The sequence below is a fragment of the Pseudopipra pipra genome, chromosome 11 (genome assembly GCF_036250125.1).
Source record: "Pseudopipra pipra isolate bDixPip1 chromosome 11, bDixPip1.hap1, whole genome shotgun sequence".
Lineage (NCBI taxonomy): Eukaryota > Metazoa > Chordata > Aves > Passeriformes > Pipridae > Pseudopipra > Pseudopipra pipra.
In genome coordinates, this window is record NC_087559.1 from 20,579,886 (window position 1) to 20,607,202 (window position 27,317).

At 45.4% G+C, this 27,317-nt stretch overlaps 1 protein-coding gene and 1 long non-coding RNA gene across 4 annotated transcripts; one reads left to right on the forward strand and one right to left on the reverse strand.

Annotated features, from left to right (window-relative positions):
* Nucleotides 1–1,062: 1,062 nt before the first annotated feature.
* Nucleotides 1,063–25,528, reverse strand: CARD19 (caspase recruitment domain family member 19). Of its 3 annotated transcripts, none has more exons than XM_064668113.1 (6): nt 25,267–25,528; nt 15,013–15,155; nt 13,006–13,159; nt 8,936–8,995; nt 7,054–7,125; nt 1,063–5,647 (listed from the first exon to the last, which is right to left on the reverse strand). In XM_064668113.1, exons 1-6 carry the CDS (start codon nt 25,511–25,513, stop codon nt 5,535–5,537), a joined length of 789 nt encoding a protein of 262 aa, XP_064524183.1. In that variant the 5' UTR covers nt 25,514–25,528; the 3' UTR covers nt 1,063–5,534. The 3 variants fall into 3 exon arrangements, with proteins under 3 accessions (XP_064524183.1, XP_064524185.1, XP_064524184.1); XM_064668115.1 differs by lacking the exon at nt 25,267–25,528 and adding an exon at nt 21,143–21,241; XM_064668114.1 differs by lacking the exon at nt 8,936–8,995.
* LOC135420531 (uncharacterized) lies at nt 21,301–25,062 on the forward strand. Its single transcript, XR_010433585.1, has 2 exons — nt 21,301–21,556; nt 24,181–25,062. It is a non-coding gene; the product is annotated as an uncharacterized LOC135420531 (long non-coding RNA).
* Nucleotides 25,529–27,317: the final 1,789 nt, after the last annotated feature.

Here is a 27,317-nt window from a genome sequence, read left to right on the forward strand (position 1 = left end):
ACTGCTCAGTACAGGCACAAGCACAGCCTCCTCAGCTGCTCCTCCTCCTGAAGGGCCACAAACCAGTGGGAAAGGAGGGGAGAGGCTCTGGTTCCCACTCATCAGGGAGAGAGTCCAAGGAAAGGCACGGGATGATGAGGATCCCTCCTGCTGATCCAGTTATCTCAGCTGGAGATCCTCCTCCACCGACACCACCCAGGGCCTGTTAAACAGCATCCAGCGCCAAGGCTCTGGGGCTCCTCTTGCCCCTCAAAGAGTGTTGCAACAGGGGATACAATCCTGGTTGTGGGCCAGCGACTCCCCCTGAGGCTTCAGGTTTGTCAGGGGAGGTTTAGATTAGATATTAGGAAAGATTTCTTCGTGGTTGTCCAGCCCTGGAAAGCCCAGTCATGAAGTCACCATCCCTGGAAACGTTCACAGAACGTGTGGATGTGGCACCTGAGCAGTGAATGTGGTGGTGGTGCTGCGTTGATGGCTGAACTTAATGATCTCAGATGTCTTTTCCAACCTTAACAATTCCATGATCCTATGATTCTCCTACTACAGCAACAAGTTCCTTTGGTGGGATCCTTAAGACAGCTCATAGAGGCACCTGGGCCAGCAGATCCCCCTTCAAAATTTATCCAAAAGAACAGGCCAGTAACAAATCTGTCTGTATCTCTTTCTTACCTGAAGGCCCTTTTTGGGTGGTCAAAGTAGCCCTTAAAATCAACCCCGTGTCAAAGTCCCTTTGCAACAAGCACAGGAGGGGCTCCACACAAGCCTTTGTGGGCAGTGACTCACGAGACTCCCAAAATGACACGAAGTCAAGGCTCAACCCAAAGACACCCAGCCTTTGCATCGATGAGTCCTGTTTAACTCCAGATCATTAAACATGTTACGCAGAAAAACTGCAAAGAATTTTGAAAGCTGATGAAAACATTAAAAATCTTGCCACAAATACCCAGAAAAAATTTTAACCATGAGAGGGCAGAGCCCAGGAGGGGCCGACAAGAGGGCAACAACTGAGGGGCCCCTCTGGAAGGAAGCACATCACATTAACTACAAAAAAACCCAGCAGCATTCTTTTCTCAGAACAGATTTTATTTCAATTTAATTGCCAGCTTTACCCCGTTAAAAAAAGAAATTCATGAATTTCTACAGGATTCAGGGAGCCGTACGTTCAGAGACATTATTACAAGGCACAGGATCTGCAAAGTGCAGCAAACTGCTCCTTGGTAGCACTGCTGGGGCACAGCTGAGGCATGGCATAACATGGCATAACATGGCATAACATGGCATGACATGGCATAACATGGAATAACATGGAATAACATCTGTGCACACAGAATAGCAGGGAAAAGCACCCACAATTGCACATTTGGACCAAACATGTTTCCAATTTATTACAGTATGAGAACAATAACAACAAATGAAAGAAGCAAAAGGAGTTAAGTTTGCCTCAGGAGCTTTGTGAACTCCAGCCAGCAGCTCTGGAACAGCCCAGTGCATCCCAGAATGAATCATCACTTCATGCCCACTCCGGATCGCAGGCACACCATCCTTCACCAAGTCCTTTAAATAGCACTCTGGCTCTAAATGGAATTGTGCAAATTCATTGTAGGATCTGTCACTTCACTTCCCAGCTCTCTGCACACATGGGCCCATCACTCTGCCTTAACCATTTCCATGGCTCAGGCCAGCACCTGCACGTCAGCCTGGGGGTTACCGCACGGGATAGCTCTTGTCCTGGGACAGAGACAGCCCTAACATCACCACCAGGACAGTCAGAGGCAGTTCAGCTTTACCTTAAATTAAAATGCCCATTCATAGGAAGAAAAACAGGGAAGATGATGATTTCTTTGCTAGGTATCAGGAGGTCCTGGGGCTGAAGAACCCAGAGCTCATCCTCCATTCCCTACCCTCGTGCCCCCGGGATTTGTGCCCAAGTCTCCTGGCAGCAAAGGGGGACAGTCCTTGATGGGAGCAGCTGCTGCAGAGCAGGATCTCCTTCCTGACAGCCACATCCAGCCCTCCAGGAGAGCATCCCTGTCCAGCAACCATCTGGCTCCTTAGCCTGGAATGCCACTAAAGGCACAATGCTGCAGGGATACGCAAAAACTTCTTCAGGGAGCTGCACAAGGTGAGAGAGGGTATGCTGGAAACACGTCTGCTTTTCCTTAGCTCCTGTGAAATTCCTGCCTGCAGCACAAGAACCACAGCACTCACAAGGAAGCCCCCCACCCTCTGCACATGTACCCACCTACAACCTAGCCAGGACAACGTCCCTGCATGCAGAGTGAAGCATAGTTATAAATAAATACCAGCACAGTTTCAGCAGCAAAGGCCAAGATATTCTAGACTTGCCAGGGAAACTGGAATTCTACAGCTAAGCAGCCTCATCCAAGACCCTGTTTGGTTTATTCCCAAGTCCATAACACTGGTTGCCAAAAAGGACCTGACTCCCACACAGGTACACACAGGCTTCCTCCAGGAGCTGAAGATAGAACTATCACTATCTGCATGTGCTTGCAGAGAAGCTTCTGAAAGAAAAATCTTCCAAGAATGTCTCTCAACCTATGCACATGGCAGTCTTATAGGCAGCCTCACCTTCACTTTTGGAATTAGTAACTGGCCCTCATAAAGGAACAGATTATTTTCTATTCTTTGTTGTCAGGTCCTTTAACACTGGGATGAACCAAGACTCATCTTTCCTCTCTCCTCCCAGCTCTAAATCTTGGCACAGCTCATTCCAGACCACTTTTTTTCCCCCCTGAGAGGCATCCTCATCTCAAGCAACCTCAGGAAGGGAGAAAATACAGTTCTAGCCTTTAGTAAACTTCCCTGTACCATATTGGGAAGAAATTTTTCCCTGGGAGCCAGGTGAGGCCCTGGCACAGGTTGCCCAGAGAAGCTGTGGCTGCCCCATCCCTGGAAGTGTCCAAGGCCAGGTTGGACAGGGCTTGGAGCAACCTGGGCTGGTGGAAGGTGTCCCTGCCTACAGGGTTGGAACAAGATGGTCCTTAAGGTCCCTTCCAACTGAGCCCAGTATATGACTCTCTGATTCCATGTGGTTTCCATGCCAAGAAGGCATTGTTTAAGGCACTAGGAGGACCATGTCCTGCTGCACAGGGTTAGATTGACCCAAGAGGGCAGTCCAGCAAGTTCTCATCTTCAGATTCAGAAAGGCACTGATAACTTCTGCAAGTCTCAGCAGCAGCTCACAACAATTTGTAACCTGTTATTCCATGGGGGGTAAGCTAAAAAGAAAGAATCTGCCTGGGAGCAGTAAGGCCTCTGCTTCTGCTTCAAAATAAGGTGTGACTGTATTATTTGGAATAATGATTTTTGTGTGTACAACAGTATACTGCTCCTCTAATGAGGTTTCAAATTTTGCTTCAAAGCAAAGATTTAAAACCCCTTCAGCTTTCAGAGGTAGTTCTAGTCCCTCAAGAAGGGGCAGCTAGACGAGGTAAGCAGCAGTGGAGAGAGGGATGATTTTAAATGTTATAAACTAGATCTGCTTTGCTGGAGAAAAATACAATCTGTTTTCACCTTAAAGACAAGGCAAGGCAGGGAGAAAACAAGAGACCATGATTAAAGCCCTCCCCAAGCTGGGAGGCAGCACAGCAGCAGCCGTTGTGTAACGGAAGCAGCAGAGCCTCGTGGCTGCCCAGTTCTGTAGGAAATATGATGTCTTCTCCCTAATAAGAGTCCTCCCTGAGATGGGATCAAGAGACACATGAGCTGGTGGGGTGGGGGCAGGGGAAAGGAGTCAAAAAACCTTCTCTGCTGGGTGTTATTTTGTTCCATGGCATTTGCCTCGTTCCATGTTTGCAGCAACCAGGATTTTATATGTTTACAGCATCCCTTGGCCCACTGCTGATCCTGGGGCATGTCTGCCTGTGGACACAGAACACTGCTGGCACAGGGACATCAGGGAGCTGGGAGATTTGGCCACCCAACTCCTCCCCTGGACTATATCCTTGCTGCTCTATCAAGAGAGTGCTGTACTGGAATGAAACACAGTCATTACAAGATTTCCTTTGGGGGAGATCACAGATCACCTTCCACCAGACCAGGTTGCTCCAAGCCCATTCCAACCTGGCCTGGAACACTTCCAGGGATGGGGCAGCCACAGCTTCTCTGGGCAACCTGTGCCAGGGCCTCCCCACCCTCACAGCCAAGAATTTCTTCCCACTATCTAACCCTGCCCTCTGCCTGTTTAAAACCATTTCCCCTTGTCCTACCTATATAAAAAGTCCCCAATGATGACATTTTAATAGCATGAATAAGGTTTAAAGCTGAAAGACAATTTTCAGTCTGTTTTGAAAAAAACACTTGAAATGACTGAAAATTTCACATGTGATCCTCCAGTGCTTGGTAACTTGTGCTGTATCTGTTTATTCAGATGACATTTGATTTGATCTGGAAATTTCCTGACTGAATGAAGAGCCACAAAAGTGTCTTTCTCACCAGGTACAAGGTCATGGTCTCCCCAAGCTCCTGATGCTCTTGAGCAGTAACTGAAGAACTCTCCACAGCCCTTGGCACTGACTGAGGCAGGAGCAAGCTCAGAAACCCCCAGCTGCTTCACTTGCAGCCCAACTCCCTGCCTCTCCCTCAGGAATTTTATCTTACAATGGTTTCTGCAAGTTTCTCAGGTTTCAACTCACAGAAAAGAAAAAGAGGACATCATCACATGACATATGAACAATCCCAGAGTCTTCAAGTACTTCTGGCCATAAAAAAGCCCCATGTCATGACACTTAAGTCACTGCAAAGTATCTTGGATTAGTTCCATTTCTTAGCCACAGAGTGCAAAGCACTTCACTGGGAAAGGGAGAACTAAATAAACCTTAAACATCTTGGTAGTCTGAAGTGCTTCAGGTCAGACATTCCAGTCCCTGGGACCCTCTGTGGGCCTGGAACCAGTCAGCACCAGCTCCAGGGCATTCAAACCAGGGCCAGCAGGGTTTGACCAGGAACAGGCCGGGATGAGGCACCAGCGGGGAATCCAAAGACACACTGAGTACAAGGCAGACACAAAGAGAACTGGCACCCATAAACTTTTCACACTTGAGCTCAGGGCAGGGAGTAAAAAGGATCTAGACAAAACAGTTCTGAAATGGAGATCCATTTCTTAATAAGGCTTTGAGTGCATGTGTTTGTTTGAAGTACTTTTCTTAAATTAATTACCACAAAAGACAGGCTAGCATTCTTCAAACAGTTGTGATCCTTCGTTCCAGTATAAAACACATATGCAAACATGGCTTCAGACCCTCACTTAGGAGATCGTTTTAAAGCTTGTATTAAAAAATACCTTTTTTATCCAAACGATAAATATTTTAAAATAAGCATTTACAAAAATAAATGGTCCGTTCCCAGAGGGAAGGACATTTATAGCTGAAATTCTGAATACATCTGGAGGCAAGGCAATTATTGATGAAGCTAGTTAATAAAATCTTTGGTATGAGTACAGGAGATTAATATTGATGCACCGTTGGCTTCCCTTGGCAGGTTACTGCACAGACAGGCGAAGAGGCAGCTCTTCCTTATTCTCTTGATATGTCTTCCAAATACAACATACAAATATTTCTAACATGTCTTCTTATGATAATAGGAGAAAAGCCCAAGATTCTCCTGGCTCTTCCTATGACTTTTGTATCTAAAAGAGAATGAAGACGGGAGGAAAAAGAGGAAGTCAACACAGTTAAGTTTCATTCTTAGCGGGGAAGCAGCACCTGCAAAAAATTAAAAATCAATTGAAAATAACTAGAGGAAAAATTTCCTTCAATGTTGTAGAAATCAACTGCCAAGAGAGGAGAACAAGGGATCTATTGGGATTCATTGCTGCAAGTTCAGACAGGAAGAGGAGACTGGTGAGTTAGGGAAGGGGCAGCTTTACACCTGAGCATGGCACTGGACAGTGCAAGGCTGGACCACCCCATCCAGGGCTGCTGGCCCTGTTACACACGGGGCACTGGGATACTACAGAGAGTCAGGAAACAGCCTCACAAACCGGAAAAAGCAGCCTTGCAACAAAACACTTGTTGAGATTATTTTTGCTAAAATTACTAACTAAAGACATAGAGATGACTTGAGGCACAAGGAGCTCTACAGGGAGAAAATATGCCAAGTCAGCTGGCACAGAAACAAGGGGCAAGGGGCTCTGCAGTCTGGTAGAGAAAGGCTGAACAAAAATGTTAGGCTGGACCTGAAGCCACTTCAAATTGGGAGTAAGATACACACTTATAATGCTATGGACTAATTGGGATCAGGGGAAGTGATGAATTCTCTGTTTTTTTGGTATCAGTCCCTGAAGAGTTTTCTGAAAATGCTTTTATTAAATGTGGATGACTGAACCTGATGAGGGGAAGCAATGGCATCTAAGGAAATACATGGGTTTGGCTTGAGGGTCTAAGGGTTCCCTCAGCCTTAAACTGTGACACCATGGACAGTCCAGTGAGGGATTCTGATCTGGGAATGAAGCACAGAGCCCAGACTTCCACATCACCTGAAAAGTCCATTGACTGGTGCTACTAGAAACCTACAACTCTGTGAAGGAAACCAGCAGAGAACAGTGTAACTGTAACTGCTGTGTCTGGGGCACAAGGAGCAGAAGGCACTAACCACTAAAAGTGACAGGTAGAGCCAACACCCAGAGCCAGCAGCAGGGGCAATGGCTGTAGCTGCTTGGGCTCAGCCAGTTGAGCCAGCATGGTCCAGCCCTGGCACTGGCCAAGCTTACACCAGCCCCCAGGGGCTGTGGGAACCAGAGGCCTTGGGTCTGTCTCATGACCCATTGCTATAGCAACAGGAGCTCATGTGACCACTGCCTTTAAAAAGAGTCCCTATTTGTGGCATCCTCTCAGGCAAACTATCCATTATTTATACTGCAGCAGGTCTGCAGTGCAGTTTGTATCCTGAGCTCATCGATGAATGGTGACACCTTGACCCTCCCCGCTAAGACCTGGCAGATCAGGAGCCCTCTCTGTCCCGTGCTCAGGGAAGGCAGAGCCTTCCAAGGTGTTTCCTTTCCCTTTCCAAGAGAAACCCCACAGAGCAGCTCACCTGAGTTACAGCAATACCAAAAGAGGGCAAGTCCTGCAGCCACGCTGAAACAGGCCAGGAAGAACACTGGGCCTGGAGAAAATGTGAAAGGGAACAGATTAAGGGCAGCAGAAGTTTAGCTTGGTTCATAAATCATCAGTTGCTATTAATATGCATAATTAAGCATATTCAAATGAAGCTAACACATTCACAATTCTGTTTGTTCTGTGGCTAATGTTCTATGAGGCACGTTTAATGAACAGCAATTAATTTTTACTACAGTTGCTCTGCCACCCCCCTCTGTTCCCCTCTGCTCATCTAGCTACAGCCTGTAGAATTTAAGGGAAAGCTTCCTTGGATGCTTCATCACTCTCAAACTTTGTGCAAAGCCCCTTTAAACACCACAAGAAACACTAACCAGCCTGCAGGGCTCTCACCACACAGCGTGGCACTTCCATTCACAGCCCCTGCCTGAGGGTAAGAGACCACAGCCCCTCAGAGCTACATTTTTAGGGGTTTTTTCTATCCCCCACAGGTGTTCCACAAACTCCACTCTCATGACAAGAGCAGATATTCTTGCTCCTGTTTGCAGCTTTCCTGAGGGATGAGATGAAGAGCCACACGTGGGCCTAAAACAAACCTCCCCCTGGAAACTGCCTGCCTGGAATTACACATTTAATGCTGATGGTTGGTATTGATGTTCAATAAAACCTTTCTAATTCATACTTAGCTACTGACAAAACCTCGTAAAGATTTATATCTACTTCTTTATTGCCCAATATTCTATTTGTATTTACCACTTCACTAGGAATAGAGCTACAATTAAACTACATCTGTCAATTTAAGGACAAGTGTGCTGCAGACTAACAAATTCCTGGAGCTGACACTGGAGAAACAGCAAAGGAGCAAGGATTTGGTTGCTCCTTGGGATGTAACCTCCCAATGAGGGTGGCTAGAGGCCAGACAATCTCCAGCCTGAGGACAGCTCAGGGAAAAAAAACTTTTAAAAAGTAAAAATAAAGTAAAATAATATTTCATTTTCTTATTTCCAAGCACTTTCTCTGCTCCTCCTGTACTTTTATGATGCAGACAGCAACAGCAATGTGAAAAATCTGAAGAGCAATTTGGTTCCATATTCAAAGAAACACCACCACAGGCAAAAGTATACATTGTGCTACACTGTGTTTCTGCCCCTTGTTTCAGTCTTCTCCCAGAAAACTGGCAAAAAGGCATAATTTACAGAAAGTGTCTTGAATATCTCATAATTGTATCCAAAATTCTAAATAAAATATTAATTAAACTTAAATGATAAAACAGCTCATTATAAATTCAGAAAATTCTTCATCTTTCTTTCAGCTCTTCCTTTCCAAAATATCCTACAGTGAATAAATAATATTTGTCTGTGTAATCTGGCATTGAACAGAGGAAGGTGAAAATAATTAACATGTTTTCCTAAGGAAAATATATTTAAGTACATCTTTCCTTTCTGCTTTTGCTTTCAAATGATTTGTACTTAAATTGAGAGCTCAAAAAAATGAAAAAAATTGAAAGTCATATTAAAAAAAAAACTGATGGCCTTATGCAAAGTGATAGCAGCATCTGAATAGCCCTTACTGTTCAAGCACTGAAGAAATCACAGGAAATGAAGAGTTTAGCTGTAACAGTATAAGTGAAAATACCATTGCAAATATTGATTAAACTCTACAGTCTCTTCAATTTCCTGGCACTGGTTTCCTCAACAGCAGCTCAATACATTTTACTCCATTAATTCTACTTAACTTGTAACAGTAAAGACATCATAAACCAAACTAGTTGTTACATGAAATGCAAATTACATGATAAAATAAATTGCATCGTAATCTGCAAAGCCATTCCATCCGGTGACACTGTATGGTTTATTTACCCCTGTCATTTAGCATATATTGCTCCTTGTCAGTGTCTATCTCTGTGGGATCTGGGGTTTCTAGAAATAAAAGCAACACATGAGAAGTTAGTACTCAGCTCAAGCAAACAAACAAACATAATCAGCACGTGCAAAATGGTGCAAAACAACACATTTCAAAAAAATACCCAAGACTGACATAAAGTTTTAACCCCTCCAAAGGCAGATCATCACTAGAGTCAAAGTGGGGATATGCTGATCAAAAGACAGGCACACAGTCACCTGAATGCAACCACAAACAGCTGCAGCCCCACCTCTGATCTGCTTAAGCAAACTGAGCACATAAATAACATTACACTTGTTTCCCAAGTGAGGAAAGCAGGAGCTAATTCTTCCATAATGCCAGCAATTTTCATGGTAATAAATATAAACTATTTGTTAATAGATGCACTAATCTGAAAACACCTTTATAATTCGATGTATCGCCATTCTCTGTTCTTGAGCAAATCTCTCTGGGTATTGATGTATTTAATGGATAAAGCACTTGGAAAAAGCCTCTTGGTGCAGATCATTTACCTAAATTCAGGTCTTGGCTAAAGACACGCTCAGCTTCTTTGAAAATCTGTAGGTTCTACGTGCTAACCTTTGGCATAAATAATTTTTGCCTCTATCTTTCTGCAAATTCAAGTAGAAAAGGAGGTTGGCCTTAAGACAGGGTGTTCAGTAGTTTCCACTCTGGGCAGAAAGACCATTTTATAGCTGCCTTTGCCACACAGATGTGGAGACAACACTGCAGAATGGGTGTGCACGCAGCAGTCACCAGACATGGCAGAGGAGTGACTTTCCTCAACACATCACCAATCTCCATAACAATTTTTTCAGCCAAATCTCTTTGTGGTCATAAAAATCACAGAATCATAAAGGTTGGAAACGACCTCTAAGATCACCAAGCCCAACAGCCAAAGGGTTAAAAGGGTTAAAAAAAGGAAAGGAGAAAAAGTGAGAGCTCCAAATATGGCTGTCAATAGGAAATCATTTGAGACTGACTGGTTTCAACTGATCTCCTTCTCCTACACGACATCTGGAGCTCGGTGAGGTGCCTTGGAAAACTGCCCTGCACACCCAGGCAGCAACAGGACCTGCTGTCAGGGGAACAGCCACCTCCCCTGCTAAAGACGTGTGGGAGCAGCACATGGCACTGGGGCAGGACAGAAACCCCTGCAGCACTTTGCTTTGGGAGGCCTGAGAGTCCCTGAAGCAGGAAGAATTGCTGCAAAGCCTCCATGGAGCACTCTGTGTCACTGGCAGCCTCACCCAGCCTGCCCCTTTGAGGGGCTGATGTCCTCCCTAGGAACTCCAGCTGGAAATCCTCACTCTGCACAGGAGAGCACAACCAGACCTCTGCACTTCTCTCAGGATTTTGCTGCCTGGGGCTGGTCTGAGCCTTTATCCTTCTAGTCTATGTCAGCACTGAGGGAAATAAAAACATTTTCTGAGTCACTTGGAAGCTCCTGTTTGCCTTCAGTAGCTCTGAGGCTGCCCCAATCGTGTGCCTTACCCCCCCTCTAGTGGGAATGCTCCGACATTACCAGACACTGCGCTGGCAATTTACACTTCAGGCAAAGAACTTTTGTTCTAGCACAATTTTTAAAGCTGTTTTAAAAATGAAAAAGATATATTTGAAAGGATTTCCTCTGTAGAAAACATTTGTCATATGTACAGTATGTAAGATATTACAGAACTCCATCCTGGCCATGGTTCATCCATGTCCTTATCAATAACTTCTCCAGGTGTTTGTAATGCTGTTTGTTTCAGCTCAAGCTACACTCAGAACAAACTCTCCATGTTAGGGATTCTCCTTTTTCTTCACATTTACAAATTCTAGTGGCAATTCTGTAAATGCTCTGTGCTAAATTTGACAAATTTAACAAGTACTTCTAAGAGTATTATAGAATCATGGAAAGGTTTGGGTTGGAAGGGACCTTAAGGACCATCCAGTTCCACCCCCCTGGCACGGGCAGGGGCACCTTCCACTTGAGCATTTCTTGACCATTCAATCCAGGCTGCAGACATTCGTTTTAATTACAGAACTCATAAGAAGCAGCAAGCATATTAACACAGTCATCTCAGTATTTCCTTCTCAGGTCAACAGAAGGAAACTGCAGAATCTCGGCCAATAGTAGTGTTTTAACCCAGATATTTAAACTATTCTCATCCTTCTGAGGATGGTTAACATAAGAGAGTGTGCCAAGATACGGAGAATTTAACAACTTTTGATGGTTACTGAAGTCCCTTGGCATAATGCTGCAGCAGCAAAACAGTTCTGGGGCACCACAAGCAGCTGTATGTTTAACATGAAGCACTTCTAGCACAGGTACTTGCTATGCACAGTCTGCACATGAGAAGCTCTAACCCTGCCTACCCTGCCACCTGAGGAAAGTTCTGAGTCACCACATAAATCAAGTGCAAGGATGAGCACACTTCTGCTCTAGCTAAAAGTGAAAACACCCCACAGACCTTACCCAAGTCTCCTTGCGAAGACATATTATCAGAAACAGCTTGTAGAAGGTGCTATTGAACATTAAGCTTGAACTCTTAAACATCAAAACAGTCTTGAAATTCCATTCTTAGTGACTACACTAAGGCTTTTTAAACTGCTCTTAATTTACACAGGCTGTCTGCTGACTTCTAGTCAGCCTGGCAGAAAAACCTGTTGCTCTTGAGTTCTACCCAAGTAAAAACCATAGATCTAAAACTAAGAGCCTGTTTCCCAAAGGGCATGACTTCTACAGGGTGAGTATCAGATCATAACACTGTCTTAAACCTTCTGTGAGGCTCAGTCAGTTGGGATTGGTGCTCAGCTGAGATCCTGAGGCAGGGATGGGCCCTGAAGTCCCCAGTTCAAAAGGATTCAGGTATGGATGCAGGGTAACTCTGCAGCCTCACAGTGTTTGTGCTGGGTAGATACAAATCCCTTCCTTCAAAATGAAAGCTGAAATTAAGCTAATTACATTTTTACACGATATTTTCACTGCAGAAATAAAAGAGGTCAACCTACAGACTTTTGCAGTAATGGTTTGAATCCCACTGGAGTTTGTCTCACACCTGTAATTTGCCCTGGCACCTCACTGTGGAGTTTCTTACAAGAAGAAATCAAGTGACTGGTGAAGCATTACTGCTGGGATACTTCATAAGGATTTCTTAAACTGCAGTCCTTTTGCAGCTTCCTTAACATAAATGGGGGAGTTTTCCCTCAAGCTCCTCAAGTCATTTCAGTGTGCAGGATGCCTGAACCGATTCCCATCCACTGGCAACAGTGTTCTTTCCTGCACTTCTTAAGTAGGGAAAAAAAGAAAGACCAACACACAGTAGACAGCATTATCACATGCTGGCAAGTCAGGCTTGAAATTTTCCTTAAAGAAATGAACTCCTTTGCAGTACAGAATCAAATCTGTTTGAGCCTCAGCCCTTACAAAGTGCATACAAGTGTATTTGGGGGGCAGCTTTATGGACATCAGTCAGGCCTGTCAGCTGCACAAAACAAGTCCTAAGTGATTTTAATATCACAGTCCATCAGTGCAAGGGCCTATGAATTTGTGCTTCGTGTTAAACTAGACACAAGAGGAGATTTATGGACTGATGGAAAGCCAAGCTCCTGGGCCAGCAGACATTTGAGCTTAACAAATTGGAGGTTTGTGATGTTCCCCTGTGCTGCAAGTCAGAATAAGCACAGAGGAAATAAACAAGCCATTATGAAGCAATGGCTATGAAAGAGAAGCTGTAATTCATAGGAGTTATACTGCTGACATGTTGCACTTAAACTGTTTTAAAGACATATTTCGTATTTCAAAAGAATCAAAGAGTTTTGCCCGCTCTAATCAGCAAATAACAAGAAGTCAAATCCCTGTATGGCTTTTGGAAAACTCCAGTGAAAAGGCATTAAGGTATATCCCAACATTTTTTTAAATAATCTGTTTATTTATATTATTTATAACCTGTTTAGGTTGTCTAAATAACCTAAACCTCATCTGAAAGGAGGAAATTCACTGATGAGGAAATTCACAGCTCAATCAACTTACAAATCAACTTACTCAAGATTTTCCTACTTGGCAGGTCATTAAACAGCTGTTCAGCATTGATCTGCAGAGCCCTGTAAAACTCCTGACAGTGTCTGTCTCCTTTCTTTTGAAGGTGCTTTAACAGATCTGAGAGTCTGGTATGGAGTGATGCCTTTGGATTCCTGAACTGTAAGAGAAAAGCACTCATCAGAAGACAGATTACAACAGCTAGAGATCAATTTTACATCACTTTCCAATATGCCAGGGAGCAAAGATTTGGAGCTTCTTTGATATTTCAAAGGCCAAAAAAAATAAGCAGAACCTATAAAGGACACACATGCACTGCAGAGCACTGAGCTCCACATGGTCAGCACTGCCTGATGGAGAGGATATTGCCTCTGCTTCCCCTCATGCTTTTTTCCATCCTGATCAAGGGAAAGCCACTGCATTTGATGTCTTCCCTGGATCCAAGCTAACATGGTACTTGCTATTCTACAATTCTATTCTGACTGTTGATAGAAAACATCGTCAAATCTTATAATAATGCTTGATGTTTTCAAATTTGCTCTTAGATGTCTAGCAATGATCCCCAAAAAGGCACTTTATACTCCTTATCCTAGTCCCAGTATTGGAGTGCTCATCATCCCAAGATGACATATTTCATTGTTTTTCTTTGATTCCAGCACAATTAACTGCTGAGTGCCCAGTTCAACAGGCACAAATTCCCATTACTCAGGTGACATGGCAAGCAGCTGCAGAGGAAAATCACCTCTTTTCTGTAGTGCTGAATGTGATAAGTATTAGGAGACCTTACAAAGAGAAGGAAAATGCATCCCTAGGCTTACACATCAAACTGATTTCAGCTTATTTGGAAAATGTCCAAAGCCATTCTCAGCAAAGCATCATATTTCATCGCAGCACAGTGGATAACCTTTGGAGCACACTGAGTTAGGAACAATTCCTGCTCAAGGGGGGCAAGAATGCCACAGACCTTACACAACACTCCTTATTCTGATTAAATTCCCACAGGGTCTACCAGATACAGCTGAGATTACAAGCTTCCTAAACACTCAACAGAGCTGACACAAACTTGCCTGGACCCATGCAAAAGCAGCTCACTGCTGTCTAAGTGCAGAACTCACAAATCACATTTCACAGTTTCTTTATGTATTTCTGTTGAAGCTCTTGAGGGAATGAGATGATCTTGTCTGGCACATGTCACACTGGTTATCATAACTGAGTGGCAAGACTGGCTCAGCTGATGATCTAGCTCTGCTCTACACCACAAAACACTAATTGTCCCCATGGGGTTTGATTATGGCAGAATTAGACCCATTTTTCCTGAGGTTATGCCAAAACCCTGAGCCTTGTGCAGACAGGAAGCCAGCACAGGGCAAGTACAAACTGTTACAAGTAGGATCAGGGAAGCTCTTTAACTTTGCCTCCACACAAACTTAGAAGCTCTTTCTCTCTAAAAACACCTCCCATTTTTGAAAGATTCATGCCAGGGAGGATGGCCTTTCTGCACACCTGGCAGCACCACTGCAAGATGTTACTAACTCCATCCACCTCCCGTGGCTCCTGCACTTACTGATGGGACTGACACCCTCTCCTTCTCTACCAATACTCGGAGTTATTAACTAGTTACTAAAACTGATTAAGCTAAAAGAGATGATTTTGTGGACAGAGCTGGATGCAGCACAGATCACCTGATGTGACACCCCCACACCGCCCCATGTGAGGAGGAGGCACGTGGGGCACTTGGTCACAGGATGGTGAACTCCTGCCCATGGAGTGGCTGTGAGGGTGCGTGCTCCTGGTCAGGGCAGGGACCCTGGCACTCAGCTGCTGCTGGGAGAGTGTCCTCTCTCATAACCACTTGGCACGGGGAATGTGCCAGCCCTGTGACTGCTCCTCTCACATGAGATCCCAGATACAACTGGCCAGCAAGGAGGAGGTGAGGAAGACTGGCTGTCTGTGGGGGAGAGCTAGGCTAAAACAACACAACAGTCAGAGACACAGCAGAACTCATCAAATTACCTTTTCTGCTTCTTCATTGGTAAGAATTTGGGGATAGACTCTGTTAAGCTGAAGAATAATTTTATCAACCACTTGCTCATTCAGTCGGCTGGTGCTTGTCAGGAAATACATGTCGTGCTGCAGCCGATGACAATACGACTGATCTGGAGAAAAAACAACACACAGAACAAACCACAGCAGTTCATTAACAAGCCATTTTTAAATTCTGTAAATTTCATTTTCCTACCAGTGATTAAATACCTAAATTAAAATTACCATCACCACCTAATTTTAGGAAACTGAACTATCTGTTAGGGAAACACAACACAGCCATTTGCTTCCAAAGACCCATCCACTTGAAATGACACACATCCAATCTCCTGGCTGGTCAGTCCTGCTACCTCTCTCTTTCCAAAGGGAGATGGTTCTAAATCGTTTAGAAGTCAAGCACTGATGGGTATTTAATCAAATACAGCCCTAAAGTTAATAAATCACTGAAAATAAATTTTCTATCATATAGGAAGCCAGATTATGACATTTAAAACTGATGTGTTTTATAACAGCATCTCTGCCAAGGGGTCATTAAGTTTTTTAGGAAAGGATTTCACACAGGAAGGGAAGAAAGGGCATTCAAAAAGTAGTACATTTTTACAGGTAAGTACACTCAAATACACACACACAAATAAACCACATCCTTTTCTACTAACCCAAACCTCTGCAAACACACAAATCCAGATTTGCTGTTGGTTTAGGCATCATACCCAATTTGTCAGCAATGGATTTTGCAGGAGCATAGCTTTCCCTTTAGCTGCTTGTCTTAATCCCTAGATTAAGATACAAGCACAGACTGGTTCCACAGGTTACTGTGCCCTTATCAGATTTAAAAAGAGAACATCCATGACCGTGTCTGGAATGAGTGTTAAAATGCCAGTACAATGCTTTACAACTGAGCAGCAGAGAAAACAAACACAAAACACCCCCACACCCCCAGCACTTTCTCCGTTTAAAGTAAATGTGTAGGTTTTATGGTATTCTGGCTACCAGAAAATACAAAACCATCAGCCCCTTGTGCCCTGCAATTTAGAGAAGACAAACAAAGGAGTGAAAGAAAAGAGCCAAAAAACTTTGCCCTGATGCACTGCACCTACCCTTCCTGTAGTGTCACTGGTTTGGGTACTACATTGTCCTTTTTCTGTATCTGTGTAGCACTGACAGCATTTACAGGAAAGGGTTCAGGAAAACCTCCCAATGTGACCATCACTTACTTCTGCAGTGCCAGTGCCACTCCTATTCAAACAAGAACACACCACTACTTATGTGGCACAGAGAGCTGTGATTCTAGGGGCACAACAGGATTCCAGCTACATTCTTACTTTTTATGCAAACACCATTTTACTTCATTTTACTTCCACGTCTTTCTAATGCCTCACTTTTCCACAGCTTGCTCCAAGGCAGCTGTAGTGCACTGTCACAAACACACTGCCATGAAATACTTCCTGTGCTGAAATACTTCCCTTCTGCTGCGAGAAGTTTCAGGTTCTCCTGGATTCAGAGCTGAGATCCAACTTCTCTTCAAATCAACACACTGGCATGCACAAAGGGCTGAGGCAAGGACCAGGAAGACCTTAAAGTTGTGCCTGTTCATGCAAATGCTTTCTGTGTAACTAAGCTCCCCGAAGCATCCTCCCCCTCCTCTGCCTCAGTGACATGATTTGTAGTGATTCTCAGTGTCACCAACAGCTCTGTACCTGCACTTGGACAGAACATGCATTAAACCAGGGTCTTACAGCCGAGCAATTAAACTTCAGACAACACTGTGACAACCAACCAACCACAGCCAGGGCTAAAAGTCCAAAAGAATGAGTATCCAAAGTGAAATAAAAGCAGGCTCAGAGTGTCATCTCCTCTCTGTTGCTGCCCCGTCATTACAGTGTCCAGACACAGCAGTTACACCAGCGAAGGGAACTGGGACCAGCTGAAGATTCCACTTAAGCCAAGAGCACTTTCTGAGCAGTCCCAAGTGCTCCCTGTCCTCCTGGTAGTTTCCATTTACACACACTCAGCAAACCATCACCTTACATGACAGTTTACGAGGTCTTACCAAGGCCTTTTGCTGCCACCTGAAACCCCCCACCCGGGGCAACAAATTACAGGGCAGAGGCCTCTCCAAGATTTCAGGGGCTATATTTCCTTACCATCTGAGCCAAAAGACAGGAGCAGAGAATGGGACCACGCTCTTGGCCTCTCTGGCTACTGCTAAACTGTGCCTGCCAAGGACATGTTTAATGCCTGGCTTATGCACCTGCAAGATGCTTCACCCATCCTATGGGATGCTCCGTGTTTAAGAAGCCCCCGTGAAACATCCCCTACAGACACTTCCCCTTTGTGCACCTGCACCTCCTCCAAAGTATGTGAGCTCAGTATTTAGGATCAGGAGCAAGGCTTAATATTTCCTGAAGAGCACTTACCAAGCTCAACACCAGCTCAATGAAAGCAGAGCAAATGTATCTCATCTTTCCGGTATCTCACCTCTCTCTTCCAAAATCTTCTGTCTTTTCTCTTGTTCTGAGAAATCTCTGTCCAAACCACACAAGGAACTGCCTTCAGACCAGAGAAGGGAAACTTCCCACACTGACACCGCTCACCAGTGCAGAATTGTAGCCCCAGCTACTAAAATTTAAAGAAAACGAACAAAAAAAGCCCCACCAATCCTAGCAGCTGGAATATGGCACCCTGCTTTGGAGTGATAAGGATATCTGGACAGCACATGTGTGCATTTGAAGGCTCCTGGGCCCAGTTTGCCCCAGGAGCTCTGGCAGCTTTGTCACTGTTCCTGTGCACTGCCAGTCATGGCCCAGGTATGGCTGTGCTACAAGGTTTTATGATCACTGCTCACAAGCAGCAGTTTTTTAATAGAACATACCTATTATGAACATTTTTAAGTAACAGGAACCCCAAAACAGGTGACTTCACGACTGCAGCAAAGCTACTGATGTGAATTAAGAATTTAGGTCTTAAGAATTTAGGGAGGGATGTTTTGCATATCCAGCTTTTATCTCACTGCCTCAAAGACACAACAGCTATTGCAAGAACAATTTAAAATCTTTATGCTAAGGAGACTGTTTTTAAGCAGGACTCACCCCAGCATTAAAGGGACAGTAATGCTGTTAGTCAGTACTTGCCTAGAAATTTCAGGGCAGCAAAACTGGGAGACCAGGTGAGTTTACCACAGTTTAGTGCACAGGTGTGCCATTGCCAGGCATTTTAATGCCCTCAGACTGCACAAGGATTGACTATAACTTCAAATTTGAAATGGAACATACTACAGTTTCACCTTTCCCTCTACCAGAACATTAAGCTAACTGGGCTTAATCCTGTCCCACAGTCTTTGGAGCCAAGAGCAGGTTTGCTCAAGTGTGCAAGTGCTGGGGAGGAAGTGGAGGGCTGGCACTGAGCTCAGCCCTGCTGAAGAGCAAACACAGCTCAGATTGGATACCATAACACTGAACCTGACCTGCTTTAAAAAAGTTGGTATTTTCCTTACTCACAGGAAATGTAAACTTGCCAAAGAGGCAAACAGGAAACTCAGGGACTGTCTCTGATAGTTGGGAAGGAAACACGACTAATGTTATTGATTTATAATTACTAAAAGCCCGTGACACACCACACACAACCACTTTTTTCTGTTACCCGAAGTCCAAGCAGCCTCTGGCACACAGCACAGGCACCCACACCAGCACACACACCTTGCACCTGAGGAAGGAAAGGAAGGACACATAAAACTAGAAGATACCAGAGGAAAGCAGCCAGCAGCTCCTCAAACAGAGGATAAAATAGATTATAAAATAATTATAACATATATCAAATTTATAATTTACCAAATAGATTATAAAACATCATCACTGATTTAGTGATGATAAATTCACAAGCAACATATGACAGTAGCAAAGCAGCACACTCACCATTTTCCACCTGCAAGTACAAGTCACCCCCACTGAAACCCTTCATAAAATGGCATCTCTTGATCCTTCCCTCCAAATGGGCAACTAGGTTTCTGACAATAGCCACTACACAAACTGCTGGTATTGTAAGGCTGCTGAAACATATTCTGCTCTTGGAAGTAACAAAGCTCATAAAAACCCTGACCAGATGTGACCACAATGTGCCAGGCTGTCTGCTACAGCACCTGCAGGAAAAATGGCACGAGTGACAGGGACACAGCTGCTGAAGTTCTTCCTGATTTAACAGCAGTGTTCACAGGGAGTTTGTCAGAGACAATTCCTAGCCTAGGCATGGGCAGCAGCCAGGATGTTGGACAAGCCTTTGCACTCCTGCTCAGCCTGTGCTGAAGTGTCTGGTCCCTGAAAGCCAGCCACTGGCACAACACGAAGCAGGACTTTCAGGTTATCTTGGTTGTCAAAAACCCTTTTGTAAATTTGGTTCTGCCTAACGTACCATAAAAGACTCCATGTTGCCTTCTGTACCAGGAAGATAAATGGGATTTTGTCTCTTGCAGGAGCACATGCTCCTCCACCATCTACTTCCACTGCCCTTCTGGATAAAGCCACAAGGCCCTATGGACTTGCCACTTTAGGCAGGGTCTGCACTGCCACTTGTATTTATCACAGTAAATGAATGAATCCAGCTGCATTCAAATTCAGAGGCTGAGATCAGCCCCTCCTTGCCACACTGCAACACATAACTCCTGTCATCCAGGCCTGGGAGTGTAAATGCTGCCAACTGCCTTGTCAGGCAGGTGCACACACCCAATTAGCAACTCCACCAATATTTACATAAGGACTGTTGAGACTGCCTCTGACACCACTGTATCTTTAGTATGGTTCCATCTTTGGTTTGCTTTCCCCTTAAAAGCCTCCTTCAGTTTACCAAACAGACAGGATCATCAGGCAGATAAATTTAAACACTGAGACACAAAACACAACACAAGACACTCGCCATAACAACACACAGAACTTGCAAACATCCGTTCCAGAAACCTCAGTGGTGTCTGCAGTGCAAACACAAGCTGCCACTTCCTGTAAAACTCCTGGATGATTTTCATAAACTTTATACAGGAAAGGTGACAACCAAGACCTTGAAAGTTTGGATCTGATGATCAAACCATTTGTACGTCTCCATGCAAACTCCTTGCTGAAGCATTTCAGAAAAGAGACGAAAAAGCCTTTCTAAACAAACTGTTAGCTTAACACTAATTTAGTTCTGGCTTTTCCCTTTCAAGAGCCCAAGAAAGGGATGCTGAAGATTTAGGAAGGAATCTCTGGCTGCAGAGAAATGGTCTGAGATGATCAGATGGCACCAGCTACTCAATGCACCCCCGACGACGAGCAACTGCTCTGCTCCTCTGGGCTGGAAGGGCGATACAGAGGTGAAAGACAAGATGCCACCCTCCTCAGCCACGCTCACCCACTGCCACGTGCTACTGGCAAGTCACCAGAAGTCAAGAGCGTCTGACAGCAAGTCAGAGAATCACAGAATCATTTAGGATGGAAAATAAGCTTAAGACTATTGAGTCCAACCATCAACCCAGCCCCACCATGGTCATCACCAAACCATGTCCTCGAGGGCTACACACACACATTTTTTGAACACTTCCAGGGATGGTGATTCGACCACTGCCCTGGGCAGCCTGTGCCAGGCCTTGACAACCCTTTCAGTGAAGAAATTTTCCCAATATCCAACCTAAATCTCCCGTGGTGCAACTTGAGGCCGTTTCCTCTCATTCTGTCACTCGTTGCTCGGGAGAAGAGCCCGACCCCCACCTGGCTACAGCCCCCTGTCAGGAAGCTGCAGACTTCAGCAACTCATTTCTACCTGAAACATCTTTTAAAAACAGAAGAGAAAAAGTAATAACAGCGAGCAAAATAAGCCCTTAACCCCCGAGTGTGACACCAGCTTACACACAGCCCCCAGGACCCCCAAGCCCGCGGGCAGCCCGGCCGGAGGACGGGGGTGGACAGAGCGGGACACGCCGGGCTGGGGCCCCGCACTCTGCCCTGCGCCTGTCACCGCCCCAGCCCCAGGGACCGACGGCCCCGACCCGCGGCCGCGCAGCCAAACCCCGCGGGAAGGCACCGAAACCCCCCCTCCCGGTCCCGGGGGCTCGGTCCCTCACGGCCCGGCCCGCACTCACCGGCCATGGCGGCCCCGGCCCCGCCCGGCCCGCGGGCTGCGGCCTTCGGCCCTGGGCGGCCTGCGGGCTGTGCCGGGCCGGGGCGGGGCGGCGGGGCCGGGGCGGTGCCTCCGGGAGGCGGGACAGGGAGCTGGGATGGGCTGCGGGGCCGGGGGGACCGGGGGGACCGGGATCCCAAGGTCGGCACCCTCCGAGCCCACGGCGGGTTTCCCCGCGCCCTGAAAGCCTCGGGGCGCGAAACCGTGAATGTACACCCGCACAACCACCGGGGTTTGAAACTCTTCATCGCACAATTAGTAACGCCGCGATTTTCTTTTCCCACTCGTAATTTCGCTGTCCGACATACCCACGGCTACACCCGCGCAATATCCGTGTTCTCCTTGTGCCGCAGCAGCTCTGGCGCGCCTGCAGCGGGTAAGGCACATTCGGCCCGAGCAATTAATGCACCATTGGTAATGCCACAGTTTCCTTTCCCACTGCTGATTTCACTGCCCAAAACACCACGTCTACATCGCCACAATACCCACGTACAGTTCATGTTTTCCCTGTGCCGCAGCAGTGCACATTTGGCCCCCTAGTTACTCAAGTCCAGGGGCAGGGGCAACACATCTCATAGAAAAGGTTGCAGGGAAGCATCTAATTAATTGGGATATATTAAGTTCATGAGGGAAGAAGTACAAGCAAATCTGTGGATTTTAAAAAATCCGATTTGCATTAAATTTCACCAGCACTAAATTTGACCTTTTAATTGCCCAGCAAGGTATGGAGGACGATATGCCTTCCTAGGTATAAATGCTGCAGAGGGTTGAAAGCGAATCTCAGTTTTGAAAATTGTGAAGAAAGGGATATGTTATTTATTATTGCAGGGGGGTTTTGACTGTAAAATCTGGTATTTTTTTTTTATTGTATAGAAAAGGTGGATTTCTCCTGTGGCAAAGACACAGGGTTATTTCTAATTATGACTGTGTCAAAACCATGAAGAAAATGTTTTAGAGGGACAGAAATCCTCCAGAGGGATTAAAATCACAGTAGGCAAAGCTTCCTCTAGATTGGTACATAAAACACTTCAACCACACAACTGCCCTTGCACAGACACTTCTTATTTAAAATTTGCTTAAGTAACAAGTCCTCAAGCAGCAACATATATGCTAAACCAGGAAACACCCATTGCATGCATGATACTAGTCCATGTGACCCTGAGAGGTTTGCCCTCGTTTGCCTCTGTGCCATTTAATAATGGAATCACAGAATGGTTTGGGTGGGAAGAAACCTTAAAGCTCATCTCGTTCCACCCCCTGCCATGGGCAGGGACACCTTCCACTAGCCCAGGTTGCTCCAAGCCCAGTCCAACCTGGCATTGGACACTTCCAGGGATGGGGCAGCCACAGCTTCTCTGGGCAACCTGTGCCAGGGAAGAATTCCTTCCTTATATCTAACCTAAATTTCCACTCGTTCGGTTTGAACCCATCGTAACCCAAGTGTGTGGAAAAGCTGTGCCAATACACCAGGAGTGGTTAAACAGATAATAAATCTAATAATAATAATAATAATAATAATAATAATAATAATAATAATAATAATAATAATAATAATAATAATAATAATAATAATAATAATATGGCTCCATGCTCGGAGTGGTGTAGTGTCTTGGGAGCGTGTAGCACTGAAGCTGGAAGTCAGTCAACATGTCCTGACAGACAGGCCGGGGTGTCTGAAGCCCTATGGGGTGGGCACGAGTTGCCAGAACGATTTAGTGAGGACATGACTTTGTGCTTGGATCAGGAATCATAGCTTGTCCCACGTTGGAAGAGGCCCACGAGGACCATCGAGTCCAGCTCCTGGCTCTGCACAGGACATGCTGTACACCCTCTCATGAGAGGCAGCTGCAGCTAGCATGGCAGTTAGTAAAAGAAAAAAAAAGAAAAAGAAAACAAAGAATTTGCTTGCAGTTTGCAAGTGCTGCCACTCCGTGGTGTCACAGGGTGAGTGTTACACCCAGCACAGCCGCAGAGACCGGGCCTGGGCCGTACCTGGGCAGGTCCTGGGGCAGCATTTCGGCTGGCAGGGTTACCCACACCATCCTGACGCTTTCTTCCGCATCATTTCTCTCTCTGATACTCTCACCTCTGCTTTCAGAGTCTGCCCTTCCCTGCCAGGGAGCAGTTCCTAGTGTGGCACAGCTCTCCCAAGAAGGTAGTGTCCCACCCTGTGCCATATCACAATTTGAGGCACCTCCATTAAGAAACGAAACACCTGCAGCCCCACATTTACCCTCTGACATGTTGATCTCTACCTCTGTACAAGAAATGAAAGCAGCTTCATCCCTAGAAAGTGTAAGAACATGGGGAAAACACCCCACTGAAATATTTTTAGTGTTGCCAAATGCTGTGACATTCATGGTGCATGTCCTTGAGAAGATCAGTAAACATCCCAAGTTTATTCCATTTACCCTCAGGAATCCAGATCTTTATAACAGCATGAAAATAGATTTTTAAATTACTATTATTATTGCACATGGAGGCCTTGCTCATGCCTGTACCAGAGTGATTTTGGCAATGTATTTTAGTAAAGAAACAGGAAAGGAACTTGTCACTTTATAAATCCTTTCATCATATATTTTTAATATTATTTTGGTTGGGGCCCTGAGCTACCTGGTGTAGTGGAAGGTATCCCTGCCCATGGCACAAGATGATCTTTAAGGTCCTTTCCAAACCAAACCATTCTGTGATTCTATTTTATTTCATATATATATATATTAAAATATCACAGCAAGAGGTGTTGCCTAGTACTAAGAAGCAATGGCAGAATGGTATGCTGAGGATTTGTTTTTATAACTATTCTATAACTTTGTGAATTCATTGCATTTTGTGCTCTGCTATAAAGTTTCTCTGGAAACTTTTAGAAATTTTAGAAATTCCTAATTTAGAAGCTTTTAAAACTTTTCAAACTACCAGAATCTAAACCACCAAACTGAAGAGCTGGTCATCTTAATGTGACGTAGACTGAAATCTCTAACATAAATCTAAAATGTTTTTCAGCACACGGTGAGTGAAATGGGAGTGAAAATCAACCCCTCAGGAGTGCTGCGATGCACAGTGCCACACTGCCTGGAGATATTTTTGTCCTGCAGACTCGGATAATGATACAAGAAGCAGAGGTTAAACATATCTCCTCCTCATGCCTGTGGCACGCAAGACCTCTGCGGCAGGACTGCTGTGAGGTTTGCCTTGGAAAGGCATCCTGGGGGAGCCACATGGCCACGGCAGAGGCAGCAGCCATGGACACCCTCCCTGGGAGGCACGGACTTGGCTGGAGCTGGGCACCGAGCCCCTCCCGTGGTGTGACCCGTGACATTCAGAGCACAGCGGGCATGGAAGCCACACCTCGGGCCGGTCACAGCCCCACAGGGGCTGGGCACGAACAGGATCCTCAGCTCCTGCAGCACAGGAACGGGGGCTTTCCAACTGCTCCCAGGGCAGGGAGCTGTGTGAGGAGCCCCCACCTCCTGACAGAGCCCGACGCCTTTCCAAAACTCTGATCCACTTCGGAGTTCTGCCTCCTAATTTAGTGGCCAAGCGAAGTGAGCTGCCCAACAATGTTTTATTTCCCAGCAGATCCATTTCCTGGTTAGCTAATCTCAAAAGCCAGCGCTGTTTCCCCTCGCTAAACGGACTGATTTGTTTATTTGAGTGAATTACTTGACTTACTAAATCTCACCCTTGTCCTGGCAGCATCGCTATGTAGTGCTTTGTTTTATCTGTTAACTGTTGAATCACAATACAATTAGTTATTTTCCCACAGCCCAAGAGGGCTGAATCTCTTTAGCAACAAATTAAATCCAGATAGTGCAGGGAGTTCCTGTAATAAAGTCTTTCTTTGTGTTTAAGAAAATACAATAAAATATTTCTTGAAAGCTCAGATTACACACTAAGCTCCCTTCAGCACATTTTCGTCAATAATTTATAAAAACAAGCTCCAAGAAGCAAGAAAACTGGGAAGGCAGTGTCGGGCTGGCCACTCCCGTCAGAGCCACTGCCCCTCCGGCTCCGCACTTCTGTTCCCGCAGATTCGGGCTTTCCAGCCCGTCGTTTTGCCCAGGTTCCCCGTTACAAACACGCACTTACATCTTCTGTAGAGCATCATCCATCGGTTTCGGGGGTTGTGCCGTGCCCGGCACCCGTCCCGCGCGGGGCGATCCTCCTCCTCCTCCCCGCCTGGCTGAGCAGAGGTCACGGGCTGCTTGGGAAGCGAAAGTAAACGGGGAGGGAGCGAGCACGGCCAGAGATCCGGCACAGCTCCCGGCCACCCGCGGCAGCCGCTGCTCCTGCGAGCCAGCGGCAATTTGCTGATGGTTTGAGCCCTGAAAACCATGTCTGCTTTCTCAAAAGGGGTTTTTTTTTTTTGTGTGTGTGTGTACTCGTAATTTCTACGGTTGCTTTGCGTATTGTTGCCGTGGAATTTTGATGCTGAAAAAATCTCCGGAGCGGTTAATTAGGGGTGAGATAAGAAAGGGTTTATTTTGCCAAGGCTAAGATGTTACAGGACGCGCCGGCTGTGCCTGAGATGTCACATTTTATAACACCATCCATCCAATCCCAGATGTGTCCACCCTGTGGCCTTTACTCTGGTCTGCCCCGGGGTCCACCCCCTGTAAATGGGTCTGGGGGTTTTTGGGACCCCCTGTTCATCCCACCTTCCTCTTCATCAGAGCACAAAGGGTACATAGTTACCTAATTCTTGCCAGTATTCTGTGGTTTAGCCCCTGATATGCTGTTCTGCCAACAATCTAGGCCTTGCCTTGACAAAAGACTAAACATCTCTGCTGTATTCAGGGGTAGGATTGATATAGGGAGCATAGAATGGGGTAAGAGGGTTAAGGAATGTGTAAACAAAGGTGCTAGAGAAAGGAAAAGGGACAAGGGACAAAGGAGGGGGGGTTGCTGCTTTTAAAATCTACTTCCACTACTTATAAAACTTACAAGTCTTACAAATATTAGAAAAATAAAAAAAAACATTAGGGGCTTAAGGCATCAATATAGAATGGATTACTTTCCAGTCTTATTTATGTAGTCATAGTATTATTATTGGTATAATTCCTTTTATTCCTTTGTTGGTTAGAAGGAGATGAAAAAAAAAATTCTCTGACTCTAAACAAAGGCAGAAGCTGTGCTGCAAGTTCCCAGTGCTTTATTTCCAGCCAGTTAAGCCAAACAGTTAAATGGGAATAGAACTGACTTGGATGAAATCATCTTCCCCCAGAGGATAGTCGGGCACTGAACAGGCTCCCCAGGGCCCAAGGCTGCCAGAGCTCAAGGAGTGTTTGGACAATGCTCTCAGGAAAAGGGTGGGATTGTTGGGGTGTCTGTGCTGGGCCAGGAGTTGGACTTGAGGATCCTTGTGGGTCCCTTCCAACTCAGGAGATTCTGTGGTTCTGTGATAGCCTGGAGCACCCACAGGTCTGGAAATCCCTGCTCAGCTTTAACTTCCTGCATATTTACCTGGAGAATTACACCCATCCCCACCCCCCCAGTTCTGCTGTATGACACCCTATCCTTGGACATTTTAGCAGCATTAGTAAAACAAGACAATGTAGATAATGGAAAAATTGAGTACCTCTTGTTCCTGGCAAAAGGGAAAAATCAGCATGTAAAATAAGACCATCTATACTGATCATAAATCGTCCTGATAAATATTGTAGAAGTTACTGTGTTGGCTGTTAGGTTGTCCACAGGATAATGAAGAGCCAGCTTCACAAACATGTTCAGTACCACACTTGGCTCCTTATCTGATCCCTTGTAAAGTGCAAATCACAGGAGAAAAAAATACTTTTACACAGGAGAAAAAAATACTCAACTGATTATTTAAAAATCCCCAAACAATTGAATTCTTTGAAGGCAGGAAGTAAATAAATCTGTTTGAGCATCCTCCCCTTAAAATAGGTGTGTAAATAAACAGCTGACAGATTTGGCAAACTGACATACCACAGAGCTCTGGGGGAGGGAACAAAGACATTTTGTCTACATGTCCTCACATGTAGAGTCATCCCTGTGCCAGCTCCTGGCCTCACCTGAGCCCCACAGGCCAGGGAGGATGGAGAGGATGATGTGCAGCCAGCATGCAACCCTCAGGCTGTGTGAAGGAAAGGTCAGCACTGGGCATGGGGCAGAAGTCACTA